At 38.6% G+C, this 14718-nt stretch overlaps 1 protein-coding gene across 3 annotated transcripts in view; it reads left to right on the forward strand.

The window, feature by feature from the left end:
- ABAT (4-aminobutyrate aminotransferase) overlaps nucleotides 1–14718 on the forward strand; it is a 58415-nt gene that overhangs the window by 32324 nt on the left and 11373 nt on the right. For all 3 annotated transcript variants that reach the window (XM_068699588.1, XM_068699587.1, XM_068699589.1), the window contains exons 3-6: nucleotides 790–887; nucleotides 1890–1919; nucleotides 2723–2840; nucleotides 9950–9999. In XM_068699588.1, coding sequence (XP_068555689.1) covers nucleotides 790–887; nucleotides 1890–1919; nucleotides 2723–2840; nucleotides 9950–9999 — 296 coding nt within the window. The remainder of the gene's footprint in view (nucleotides 1–789; nucleotides 888–1889; nucleotides 1920–2722; nucleotides 2841–9949; nucleotides 10000–14718) is intronic.

Genomic DNA, 14718 nt, shown 5'->3' on the forward strand with positions numbered 1-14718 from the left:
GGCTGTATCCTGAAGTGTTGGTAAAGATGATTTGTAAAGCTGCTTTCCTCTTACAAGCTATGCCTAAACACTGCATTGTGGTACAGTTGCTTCAGGAATGGGAACCAAGCATGTTACTGATGAAGTTCAGGAGGTTTTGCCTTTTAGCTTTGTTACAGAATTAAAGTTTATTGTGATATCCCCATTACATACATGGATAAAGAACAGCAACCCAGGCATAGGACAGAGCAAAAGTTGTGTTGCTATTTTTGACCCGGGTTTCAGAGCTGCAGTGCAAGATGCTGGATTCACGTGAGATTTTCAGTTTATTTTAAACATATCTATTTTCCTTTCTGAGGCACTAATATTTTCCAGGCAGTGTTCTTTGAGCTATTGCAGAACATTGCAGTGCTGTTTACCAGTGGACTCCATGAAGCTTTTTGGTTGTTACTGGTGGTGAGCCTTCGCTGCGTAGCAACGGGGCATTCCCAGCAAAGGCTTGCTCAAGGTGTATCAGCAGACTTACCAGTGGAGATGGAAACAGACTTAGTCCTTGTGTCTTTTACAGTAGGGTTTGCCTGTTTTTCTAGGCTTGCATTGTCGTTTCACTTCTTTTTATTTTAAAGCTACCTCACTGGTATTAGTTTTATTCCACACTTGTCAAAGATGAGGTATTTGGTTCACTTCAGACAGCACAATGTAACTGGTCTCATCTGTCAAGTGTTCTCAGTCAGATAAGGTATGGATATTTATTCTGAAAGAGAACACAAAAAATATGGTCTGTACTCAGGTTTTCATTATTTCCTACAGGACACAGATACATCAGTCAAGCTGCAGCTAAAATTGATGTGGATTTTGATTATGATGGACCTCTAATGAAGACAGAAGTTCCTGGACCACGATCTAGAGTAAGTTCTCAAAGTATAATGGCTTGTATATTTTTTCTTTAGCTGTGTTTAACTTCCTAGAAAACAATTTTAATTCCAAACTTTAAATCCAACATGAATAAATACCATTTTACAACAGTCTATGCCCGCTTTTATCAAGATGCTGAGAGTGAAAAGCTAGGAAGGGGGAAAGCCTGTCTTGCCCCTCTCTCAAAGAGACATCTAAATTTCTCCTGAATTTCAACTGCCAACTTCCTATTCGAAGTTACTGAGAACAAAAGAACATCAAGTTGCTGACACTTCTCATCTGCCTGGTGCAGAGACGTGGCTACTTGTCCTCCTGCTGGAAAAGAGCAACCTAGTTGACTTTATGATGTAAAATAATGCTTTGGTTTTGAAATGAATCAAAAGTTTCCGTTTGCTGGACAATTTTACTCTGACAGAGTCAGTATTTATACGGAAGCTGTTCAGTTAGCACAGGAAAGCTAATAAGCTTTAGAGCTAAAACACTTAAAATGCTTTCAGTGTCAAAATAATTGCTCTTCAGTAATTTCCATATTGCCTCCTTTGCAAGCTCTCTGCAAAACACAGGAATTTGGATGGAACACAAATACAATTGGCATAGCTAGTCTTGATGTTAAGAAAAACTGATTTTATAATTTTTTAAAGCTGTATTTCTAGAACCAGTGTGCCAGCATCACATCTGCATATGTTTTGTACATATGCCATTTGTCTCTTTTCTTCTCAGTTTGGTTGATCAGTATAGGACAGGCAGCTTTTCCTTTCTGAAGATTTATAATTGAACAGTGTGTGCAGCTCAACATGCCACTGTAACAATTTAACTGTCATATGTGCAAGATATGCTATGAAAGTTCACGTGGCAAGTGCAGTTGCCTGGGAAGCATCTAAGATGGCAAGTTTTGCACACAATTTTCGTGGTCATGTAAAAGAAACATGTTTTTCTTCAGTGTTTAGTAATTACATACCCAGGGCTGATTTTTTATTTTTATTTTTTCTCTGCAGGAATTAATGAAACAGCTGAATGGAATTCAGGTAATTTGTCAAATTTTCTGAGTTTGGGCAGGTATCCATCCAGTGATTTCAGAACTTGCTTTAAAATCCTGTTTTGTATGTTTAATTCAATTCCAAAAAATAAGGTGGAGGACTGAGATTGGGTTTGAATGCTTAGACATGGTATATGGTGGACATGTTATATGTGTGCATTTGAATAAAATCTAGTCTATTTTGAATACAGCAGAATGGTTTTGCTAGAATCAGTGATTTCTCTGTAATTTCTTAAACAGTTTATGTGCGTTTTGAGTTGTTATGTAGTAGCTAGTGAGAACACAAGTATATTTGGTCTTAAAAGTATGCCAACCTAAGTGCATATTGCCTTCCCAAGACAAGCAGTTCCTCAAAGTGCATGCTTGCCCTTAACTTCCTTCACAAACTACTGAAAATAAGATTTCATAACGAAAAAAGGCTGTCAGCCTGTATTTTTATATAACTGCAAGCATCATGTGGAGGTTCACTGGATAAAGACTAAGTTATATTCTCAGATCTGAAACTACCTAGTTATTGAGGATTGGCAGAATTATTTTGTTCACTCCAAGTTGTTCAGTCATTATATATTATTTAGCTGATAGATGTTAGCAATGTGCATTTTTCTGCCTCCTTTTTTTTCATTAGAACAGATGATTCTTAACAGTCTCTATAAAAATAGCTGTACAGTTAATTCCATGGAATGGATATAATGTGTCTTTACATTTTATCACTAGATATTTTTATCGGATTTTGCTGTTGCTTCCTCCACACTGCTGCTACTTAAAGCTTTCATTGTTTGTTTTTTCTTTAAGAATGCAGAAGCTGTACACTTTTTTTGCAATTATGAAGAGAGCCGAGGGAACTACCTAGTAGATGTAGATGGCAATCGCATGCTGGATCTCTACTCTCAGATTTCATCCATCCCGATAGGTAGGAAACAGCTATACCAATGCTTTGCTTTGTCCTCAAGCTATTGTTTTCTTCTCTTAGCCACTACCAAAGAACTTGGTTGATGAACAACAAAACACAAAGCTGACATAATTTATGTCTTGTTGTAATCAGTACAACACTGCTATGTAATATGCAGTGGTGCTTTTTAGTAGCTGGGGAGATGAGGTTAAAATTCACTTGGAGCACAGAGTGGTATCTGGAAGAAGCTCTAATACTAATTTTAATTTATATATGCAATTTCACAGTGTAGGCTGTCTGTGCTTGCATTTGTATACCTTGTGATTCTATAATAGTTTGTTACTTTTTTTAAACATTAATATAACAAACATAACTTAATGATTTTAACATGAAAACATGTTTTGCACTTTAGTTAACATACTTGTCTCAAAAAAACTGAAAAAAGAAGCTGGCTATGTGGAATCCAATGAGGTGAAACAAGGCCAAACACTGAACCTGTGCTGCAGAGTTCAAGCAAAGGTGGGGTGGCAGGCTAATTGGGCTCAAGGACCAAACAAGAGACTTATCAAGTATTTGGGAAAGTTGCTTGATGTTTGTGGAGCATTTCAAGAATAAAAAAAAACATGGGCAGAGATGTAGGTCCCAGCTGCAAGGAATACAGGTGTTGGTAGGTGTTTAGTTTGTTGCTGTTCCATGGTTCCTCTCAGTTGCTTAACAATGTATTTCTGCAGAAGCAAAAAGAGCAGAACGGTTTTAGTTTAAAAAGTAGATGTTATGCTATATATAGAAACAATGATGACTCAAAAGCATCCCTGCGGACTTCCCTTTTGGGAAAGAGAATTCAGTGATGTTTAGGTCATTTTTGGTATCTAAGACCTTGAGATTGCAATAGGTTTTCAACTATCCCGATCTTCTCTGCAGACAGTTAATATGTTTGCTCTCTTGTAGCACCCTAAGAAATATGCAATAATTTCAGAACTCTTTAATGTTTGTAGCTAATTTTCATCAACACCGTTTCTAGATATTTTTCCCCTTTAGAGAATACACTGAGAAAATTTTGTCAGTGCTAACGTAGAAACAGGAATGAGACCAAGAAGCATGATGCTTGTATGCCAGTCCTCATCTAACTGGCATTGGATTTTAGGGATCCAGAAAAGGAAGTGTGTTTAGTTTTGAAGACCTCCCATTCTTCAAACAAGAAAAGTTGTTTTGGAAAAACTCATCTGTAATCAGCTAGTCAAAGGCAAATCAGTGCGTACACCAAAAGAATGAAATGAAGGTTGTATAGACAACTCACTGAGGTTTTCTGATGTATTAGTTCATGATGGTGCAAGCATGCCTCTTTTAATACAGTTTTTGTGTATAAAATATTTAACCACTAGTATTATTTTAAGTGAACTTCATTACTAATGTGTGATGGTATCTGTTGGTTTGCGACTATCAGGGTGTCCAGTGGGCAGTTCCCCAAAAGGAGCTGACTTGCGATAAGCAGTGTCTAGAGTCAGTAGCTTTAGAACCCCTTTCTTCCTCCAGCCCAGGTCTTTCAGTCGTCCAATTTTTACTTATTTAGTAAAGCTCACAGAGTATTGGGAGCACTGGTATTAGCTAAGAGAAAAGACAAATTTAAAAAATAAAAATGTGCTGGGTACACATAAAAGCTCTCGGTCTCCTTAATTTATAATGAAAAATAGTTGAGATCTGTAGTCCTTACACATGGACAAATATCTTCTTAAGAGGTTAGAAATTGGGTCAGCAGTGCTCATCTTCTTGCATCCACGAGAGGAAAGAAATATTTTCCTAATGGGCAAAACTTGTTAAAAATACATTCAGCTATTTGTTATTCAGCTATTTATTAATAGCTGTTTAAGCATCCTAAATGCCATGTAGCTTTTTCTGACAGTTTTAGCATAATGGTAAGTTAAAGCAGCTGATGGCTAATGCTTTCTGTTTCTTTATTTTATTTTTTTATTTTTTATTTTTTCTCCTCTTGTCTAAACTATAGTTAGCAACAATTGTTTGTTAATAGGATCTGTTTTATGACCACAGTCATCACTGTAATATGTAATATTAATAATCTGCAGTAATGCCTGATTTGGTTAAGATTATCTTTAAATAAATTACTTTTAACATCTGTAGCATTATTAGATTTGCTCTTAATATAATCTGTGACCAGAACTGAACTGCGATCTATTAACTCTCTTGAGATAGGTATACTTGTCCTGTGTTGTGACAGCTGAGGCTTCTGCAGTTTTCTCTGGTTGGTTGAAATTTATGACATGGACATGACAGACTCCAGTACATATAGCTGATCTTCAACGAAGCCATCTAGTTCCTCCTCCTTGAAGACGAGCTTTTTTTTTTTTCAGGTGACATGTTCCTCAGTCACCTAAGAGCTATAATACAATGCTTTATATAGCTTCTCAGGTAGTGGGTCTGTGATGTGCAGCAACAAGTAAATGGAAGCGTAATACTCACAGGCTGACCTAAATCTGACTGAACACACAATTTATTTTTTTTTTTAAGTTGAATGGAATGAGAAGCTATGTGAAGCTGCAGAGGCCACTAATAATGTCCCTCTTGGTGACAGAGGTTCTAGACTAGGACACCAAAAGAAAATCATGTTGGGAATTCTGGGTGAGCTGACGTTCTCAGATCAAGGTGCTTGCTTGTTGCCTGTGCTTATCTCTACAAGTAAATCCAATAAAATCTTTTATGAATCTGTCAGAACTCCACAAGATTTAATAATGATTTGGTACACTAGAATATACTTATCAGTAGAGGGTGAGAGGTAATACATGACTGTGCAGAGAGATAAAAAGTATAAAATAAAAAAAAAACTCTAGGCAAAGGTGTTCTGGACTGTTTCATGCTGGAAAAGCAAACAAAAGTTGTTTTTTGTTGTTGTTGTTGTTGTTTTTTCTACCACTTGTTTTTTTGGGAAATCGTAACACAACATAGTCCTTTCAATCTGTATCTCATCTGTGTATGAGTTAGAAAACCCATGGAGCCAAATGCAAGGCATGTTCACTAACAAACTGCCTGGAAGAGCAAATGAAATTTATTTTTTTTTTATTGTTGGCAAGGTCTGTTGTTCGGGGAGATTCAGAGAGGTGTGGTTTGGTATTGTTGGCAGCAGCCTGGTGTTCAGTTCAAATGGATTCTTAGGGCTTCCTCCATCTCATTAATTTAGCAGGCTGCATTTTTTTTTCCTGTTGCAGGCAGGGACACTCATGAGCCTGAGGATATGTTCTTTCCTGCCACATTGATTGAGAGACACAGCAACACTGATGAAGTGGGTGCCCTTCTCTCAGAGCCAGCTCTGTCACTTCTTATAGGAAAGTAGTTAGGACTGGAGTCATAAAGCTACAAGCCACTGCTGTCTTAGCCCAAGAGCTTTTTGACTTTGTGTACAATAGTTACACAATAGTTAACGGAATAGTTACTTAACCAATTAGTTCTTTCTGGTGTTAGTTTTATGAATATAAGCCCACATACCAATTCAGCATCCTCCTACACACTGACCTACTCTTTCAGATACTCAGGGTTCAAGGATTCTCCCTTATTTTAGCAGGGCCTATACAATGATGCTCCAGTGGAACAGGGAATGTTAGGAGGAGGAAGACTGAGCCTCTTGGCATGAGATAAGAGAAAGGAAGCAAAAGCATCTTGTGTGGATGGAAATAGACAGTTATGGGTAGTAGCAGCCTCGAATTTGTATTGCATAAGAGGAAATACCAAGGTATCTCCTGTGATTTTGTGATTCTGTGAATACCAAGGTATCTCCTCCAAAATCTCATGTTCTTCATTCAAACACACCACCACCAGCAGAATCTCACATTTTTACAAGCAGTTTTGGAATTAATGGTTAAGCTATCTAGGCAATCGTAGTTATTTATAACAAACTTAAGTTTAATTTGGAGATTTCTGAAACATTAATACACGCTCTCAAAGGTGCTCTCAGCTGTAGCCACAGCGACAGCTCTCAATGACACAGCTCTCAGCTGGATCACTCCCTCTAGCTTAAGCATAATTCTTCCTGTGACAGCAGGTGCAATGTGGATTTAGTTGTCTGTGTCCAAATAACCACTTATATTATCTTCCTACTAATTTTAACAGTTCGTTGTTTTGTTGTTGTTTTTAGTATGACATTTAATTAAAAACATACTGGATATTTCTTTATTTTGAACTAAAACATGTGAAGGGAATGTAAAATTTATTTGTTAACATAGTAGCCAAATACTCTGCTGCTCAGACAGGATGGTAAGGGCTGTTGTCATTCAACTAGAGTGTGGAATTCAGGAATGTGATATGGTTTTGTAATAAAATTAGACCTTATTTCTTGAGCAGTAGGGAAGATGAGGTTTCAAACTGTTTCTACAAGGGAAAGTAAAAGATGATGCTAGTCAGTGGCCTTGGCATTTCATAAATTAAAAATCAGGCCTATGATAAATTTTTCTGGGTTCCATTGCTGTTTTTTGTTTGTTTGTTTTTGCATCAGGTACATTGGTTTACCTTTAAGTAAGCAAGTTTTCCCACAGAGCATAAATTAAGCACTTTTGTCTTGTTAAATCTGAAGTGCCAACAGATAAAAACTCCTCACATCATATTTAAGATTTTTAATGTAATAACTCACTTGATATTTTAGAAGACAGCTCTAACTGCTACCATAAAAAACAGCACATTTTTATTTTCAATCAATTAAAAAAGCTGTTGCTTCTACCTAGGTACAATAGATGTTTTTCATTCATTTGTGCTCTTTTACTGTCCCTAATTTTATTTTATTTTTTTTTTTCAAAATACATAGTGATAATTTCAACATTTTGAAATGCAGGGTAAAGTACTGCAAATATAAAAATATTAGAAAGTTGTGGATTTTTGTTTCTTCCTCCATATAAATACATTGACAGATATATTTTCTTTGGAAATATGTACTGACAACAGCCAGTGCAGGATGAATAAAGACAAATGAGTGAAAGTAATCAGAAGTTAAAAGAAAAAAATATATATGTTGATGGTTGATGTTTGTTATTTCAAAAATGCAAGCACCACAAAGGGTCTGATCCTCGCTTACACTGGTCTCAGTCTGCTGTAATCCATCCCTTCAGTGGACTTGCTTTACATTTGGCCACATGCTGAAGAAAATAGAGCAAGTATTGATTGTTGATGGTGAGGTACTCATGTATTAGGAACTAGAGAATTTGTGTCACATAAGACAGGGAGAAAGATTTTTTTTTTTTTTTTTAAAAAAAGGAGAAGCCAAAGGAAAAGGGCACCAAGGAAGTATCAAATGACAGTTCAAGGGGGTTTCATGTTGGCAGAGATGCGGTTAGGAAGTTGCAGCAGTTTTGAACTCGGTGTCTCACCTGGCCATTGGCAGTAGCTGAGAGATGAGAATTGATCCCTCCAAGGTCTTGATGTGCTGAAAACTAAAGACTTTGTGTAGAGAAGACAAGTGCTATTAAATGGAGGGTCCTTCCTTTCCTCTGGAAGGAAAATGCAGACGTTTTCTCTGTCAGCTGGGAGAGTTACCCACGGTCTGAACTGCAGCGTTAGCACTGCTTGCCACTGGGCCTGGCCTACACTCAGCTCGGCGTTCGGTGACCAACAGAGCCTGCACGAGCACCCTAAACTCATTCTCACTGAGGTCATAAGAGTTGGATCCTAACATTTTAATACGTTCTCATGAGGAACTCACATTGTGGGAAATGATGTAGACCTTCAGGTGTTTACGGCTGAAAAAGATACTTCAACATAAGCTGTAATGAAAGCCGGGACTAAAATACAAGTTTCTGGGTTGCCTGTGTGTGGCTGTCCACATACCTCTCCTTGTGGTCAGATTGTTCATGGTCATGCATAGACATCTGCAGTGTGCAGGAGAGGAATATGCATCTCTATGGGTGCAAATGGATGTGAGTGTGTATATATGTGTGTGTGTGTAAGCCCAGATAACTTAAAGACCAGTACGGGCACGTCTCAGAACAAGTCTGACAGCATCTTGCATAGAGGGGCCGTTCAGATAGCATTACAGAGGATGGCAACAATGAATGTCCCGGAGTGCTGTCAGACCATAGGCAAAATTCTGCTTGAGTCCAGTGCTTGTCCCTGCTGGCTCTGCCTGACATGTGCTCACTGCACGCATCGGCGATGAAATCCATCCCTGAGCACAGCACCGCTGCGTGGCCACCTAGCTCTGCTGAGGGACAAAGAGCCCTGGCGGATATTTTGGTACTAACTTTGTGTCTGGATATGTTATAATGCATTGAAATTAGAATTATTAAATGAACTTTCTTTGGGAAATTAGTTAATATTTAAGAGAGGGAAAAAAAAGTTTTACAATGAAGAAAAATCCAATCAGTAAAAAAAAAACCCACAGTGGAGGGGAAGGAAAAAAAGCTGCTGTTGTACCTAGGGTTGATCAATCTGATATTCAAGAAGGGTAAAAAATGGTTTGAGACTGGAAATGTAGTTAGTACTGGCTACTGTAAACAGACACAGCTGCATAGGGAGCTCCCCTCTTGTGGTGGCTGTCAGAAGCTGTTTCTGAAATGCGTGCTGGGTGGGCAGAGCTCAGCGAAGGAGATCAGGGGGATGTGAGCAGGCATGGTAAGCAGCCTGCTTCAGGCGGGAGCACAGGCATGGCTCTGTACCACAGCCAGCGGAAACTACAGCTTGTAGAGGCTGTACTGGCCAGAAGTGGCTTCTCCTCAGCTGAGGAAGAGGAGAGGTTTGGTGTTGTGCTGTAGAGAAACCAAATGTACACAGGAGTCCAAGAAATAAGAGCAAGCTAACTTAGTAATGCCAGACCTGCAATATTTGGTGTAAACTGATGTTTCAGTTGTCCAACAATCTACATCATGTTCATTTCTTTTTTGTTCAGTTTTTAAATGTAAATACAAAATTTCATTGTGTTATTGCCTGACACCAAATTTGTTCTGAAGTTGTAGATAATACATTTTGATAAATACAAGGTTTGTCCTACTTCAAAAGAAGTTGTATTATTGATAGCTAAAGCACACACAAGTCAAACAGAAATTGAGTTAAGAACTGAATGAGGTTATTCTCTAGGTTACTCTCTACATTAGTTTATACAAACCAGATACAACTGTTTTCTCTTTTTTCTGTTTAATTAGGTTACAGCCATCCCTCTCTGATAAAGCTTCTACAGCAGCCACAGAACTTGGTAAGTGAATCAAGACATTAAGTACCTGAAGGCGTCCCCTCCCTCCTTGTGGCAGTCTTCAATTTTTCTTAAGTTGATAATCAACGCTTAATGACTCAATTTAAAGACTGGTAGGAACTGTTTTTGTTATTTGTCACTAGACAAAAAGAGATTGGTAGTGTTTAAGATGTCAAAAAGTATGTGAAGCTTTATAAGAAGTAAACATTTGGGTGATGCAAGCACTTGATACGTTTGCAGACAGCTTTAAGTCATACTTTGAGCGTAGTGTTTCCAATTAATTAACAATGCTCTTGACTGAAGGTTTTTGATGCTGAAAGCAAGCACAAGTTCTTGAGAGAGAATACAGTATTCTGAATATGAAAATGGCACTTTAAATCTGGAATGCTTCATTTCTTTTTGTTGCTGTTTTCTTTTGGTATTGTTTTGTTTTCATCTGGGGAGGAGCAGGGGAGGTGGTGGCTAGTTCACATCTCCTACGTACTAAATTGACTAAATCACTGACATGTCCTTGACAAGTTAAAATAGTTGGACTACAGCAACAGGATGATTTCAGAGCTGAGGAAGTGCTTCTAAAATAAAGTATCTTCATGTTTTACGAAAGCTATACTGACAGTGTTTGGAAATAATCTAGATTGAATTACAGAAGTAGTTGAAATAAAGTTACGTTCTAATTTAGGCCTTATTTTTTCACTTCTTGGACAGAAGTTCCATAGTCACCTTGTGCTTTTTTTTTATTGTAACTTTTTTACACAATAACTTATATATAAGGTACCTAGATATTTGTGCACAGAGATGAGATTTAACTGAAAACCTGGAATGTAGCCATGCAAAACTGAGCTGCACTGGCTTTTGGCTAAAATTCAATACATCCTTGGTAGTTGTGCTGTCTTTCAGTGAGTTAGCCACGGATCCTGCAAACCAGGAATGGGTGTCCGTGCTACCTGCAAGGCATTGCTCAAGTCACATTGTTCATCGGTCACTTCCCTCTCATTTCCCTTCCTAAAGAGCCTGCTGGCTCACCCCAGAAGGGTGCAAAGCTTGAGCCAACACTTGACAGAAGTGCAGACACTTGAGTTTCCTGAGCTGATTTGCTTAACAGAGAGTTCTCAGGCCTTCAGGATGAGAAAAAACTCTGCCTTTCCCAGAACCAAAATACTTCTTTTAAAGAACAAAAGATAAAAAAAAATCCACCACTGAGGCAGGAAATCTCAGAGTTATCAAAGGCAGATCTGAATATCACGGAAGCACTAATATTTCTAAATGTTAGAAATTCTTAATGTTAACTCATAAAAATGATAACTGAGGAGATAACAATGCCTTCATTATGCAACAGTAGGCAAAGTCAGATTTAAAACACAATTAAAAAAAAAAAGTTGTTAATTTGTCTGCTGGAAAAGGGAAATTAATAGGCTGGTAGCTAGAAGCCTGCCTTAAAACAGCTACCTCCAAAGTCCAAAATGCACAGTGTAACCAAAACCCATCTCACCTGCATAAAATGATCAAAAACATTGGTACCCCCCATTCCAATTTCTGAAACCTGCATTAATGCAGAGAAGGTGGCGCTAAAACTGTCTGTGCCTGATTGCACGCTTATGATTTCCGGCAGCCTTTAGTCCAGACAAAGCACCAGCTTTGCTGTGAAAATAACTTGTTTTGTTTTTTTTTTTCTCCAGCAATACACACTGATGTAGGGCTCTCGTTTATTGTTAGCAATGGGATTGGTGTTTTCTTGAAGAGATTTGGGGGGAGGGGGTGTTTATTTGTAATGCTTCATGTACCCTCTTTATAGCCAGCTATAAAGAACAGAATATTTATCTATTCATTTGAGACCATAGCAGCTTGATGTCAATGTTCTGTTTTTCTCAGTACTGAGCATCTCATAAACAACAAAGGAAAAATACACTCTTCTGCTTAACGGCAAATGTTGTCAATTGACCATGACAACCCTTAATCAAATTCATGACAGATTTATGTTCTCATATCTCTAACTTTATATGAAAATTTCCTTCTAAACTGAAGTAAAAAGTAAGAATTCTCATATGTATTAAAAACTGAGTGGGTATCTGCCAGTAACGTCATGTTTTTTTTTTAAGCTTGAGTCTGTTGAAACAAATACTGTTTTGGAAGTGAGTTACCAAGTCCTAGCTCACTCTTCATTGTAGCTTGTGTGATTTTTGGTTATGTCTAAGAGTTCTGATGACGTGTACATACATGTATAGTATGACTTCTGACAGATCTTACTGCACTCTGAATGAGTACCTCTAGTAAGGAAAAAGATGGAAGGATGATGAAATATGTAAAAGTTTGGGTTGAGGTCTGTCCCCTGTGGAGACCCATAAAGACTTAAGTCATCAAAGCTCAGCCTGTAATTTCAATGTTGACTTGCTAAAAATAAAAAATAGAGGGCAAATAATGCTTTGCAATAGTCAAACTTATTGAGCTTGTCCTTTTGTGAGCAAATGTAGTTTCAAATAAAAAGTAGCAGATTGTGAAGCAAATTAGATTACCTACAAAGCAATGATAAAGCAATTTTAATCCATGACACCTCATTTAAATTTAATGCATATGCACAGCAAATTCATCTCCATTAGTGGACCGAGGAGAGACCAAGGGGAACTTTTCCAGAGCTTCCTGAAAACCACTTTTGTGGGCAGCAGGCTCAGCCTTCCACCAACTGCTGTTCACTAACACCAAAATTATCTTTCTCTAAGGTGTGAATCCTGACGTGACCAGTTCATATAATCAGTGGGACAGTTCAAGTCGGAAGGGACTTAGGAGGTCTCTGGCCCAACCTTCTGCTCAGAGAGTGTCAGCTGGGAGATGGACCGGGTTGCTCAGGGCTTTACCCAGGGGCCTGAAAACTTCCAAGGGAGACAGCACAGTCTCTTTGGGCAACCTGCACTGTCTTCTTCCTGACAAAGTTTTTCATTACACCCAATCAGTACCTCTCATGGTTTGACTTATGCCCATTGCCTCTCATCTTCCCAATGAAGGGCTTCTAGCCAGGCTACATCTTCTCCATAACCTTCAAATAGGTATTGGAAGTCTGTGTTCCTGTAGTCACTTCTGTGATTACCAAGCCCCTCGCAGTGGCACAGATTCGGTTTTGCTGACTGATTAGTTTGGAGAAAAGAATTCCGGGAAGCAGGCATGAGTTCAGCTGGGTAGGCTGTGGGAATGCACTTTTAGGAGGGGTCACATTGCAGCCATGGAGGTTATTTCAGTAGTGGTGGCACCTGAACTAGGTCAGGCCTCAATCAGGAAATGGAAAGGAAAAAAGAAGAGGTGAGCATATAAGCCACTGAAGAAGCCAGCAGTGTGCTCAGGTGGCCAAGGCCAACAGGATCCTGGCTTGTATCAGAAATAGTATGGCCAGCAGGATTAGAGAAGTGATTGACCTGCTGTACTCAGCTCTGGTGAGGCCGCACCTCGAGTACTGTGTTCAGTTTTGGGCCCCTCATTACAAGAAGGACATGGAGGTGCTTGAGTGTGTGAAGGGCAGTGAAGCTGGTGAAGGGTCTGGACATCAAGTCTTATGGGGAGTGGCCAAGGGAACTGGGGTTATTCATTCTAGAGTAAAGGAGGCTCAGGGGAGACCTTACCACTCTCTACAGCTACCTCAAAGGAGGTTGTAGCAGGGTGGGGATCAGTCTCCTCTCCCAAGCAACAAGCAATAGGATGAGAGGAAATGGCCTCATGTTGCACTAGGGGAGGCTTAGGTAGGTTATTAGGAAAAAATTATTCATTGAAAGGGTTGTAGAGCATTGGAACAGGCTGCCCAGGGAAGTGGTTGAGTCACCATCCCTGGAGGTATTCAAAAGACGTGTAGATGTGGTGCTTAGGGACGTGCTTTAGTGGTAGACTTGGCAGTGCTAGGTTAATGGTTGGTCTTCGTGATCTTAGAGGTGTTTTGCAACTCTCTGATTTTATGAATGCTATTGAACGACAAGCTGGCAATCTTTTATTGTAATGCACCATAATAATGAATGTACCTAAAATTCAGGCTGAGGCACTAAGAAAGGTGACTGTGCAAATTGAAGGCACTAGAACAGAAAACATTTAACTGGAAAAATTTCCAGTGCAAATCAGCAAGCTTCACGAAAGCAGTACATGGTTGAAAAGAATCTTCACCAACTTTTCTGGATATATCATGGTCAATGTTCTTGAGCTTGATTAAGCACCCATTGCAGATTAGTGAGAGAACAGCATGCAAGGTAGCTTCTTGCTGATCTTGCTACCCTGCCCCCTACTGCACATACCAGAGGAGTCCAGAAGGGAGACAGCATGGCTGTATACAAGTTTTTTGTCAGGAATCTATTTTCTTGTACTGTTGGCGTTGCTGATCGTTGCATGTGTGTTATCTCTCAGATGTAGTCCCTATCCTTTACGTCTATGTTGGTCTTGTTCCCTCAAATACCATTGTAATAGTATCTGGAGAATGTTTATAACCACAGTGTTATGAAATAGTCTTATTAGAAGCCTAAAAATGAAGAAAGTGCTGTTACCTTAATTGAATTTAGATCTAACTACTCCAACTGAAGGCAATTAAATAAGATTTTAAGGTATATTTTCTGTGTATAAGGAAAATTAAAATTGGGTGACTAAAATGGCAATATTGAAGAGGAAATGTAATTACCAGTTAGTATACACCTTTTATAAGGTGTCCTGTAAGAATAAAATATGAAATGATTAGATGGAAAAACTTGATCTAAGACATTA

The sequence above is a fragment of the Anas acuta genome, chromosome 15, assembly GCF_963932015.1.
Source record: "Anas acuta chromosome 15, bAnaAcu1.1, whole genome shotgun sequence".
In the NCBI taxonomy this organism is placed as follows: domain Eukaryota; kingdom Metazoa; phylum Chordata; class Aves; order Anseriformes; family Anatidae; genus Anas; species Anas acuta.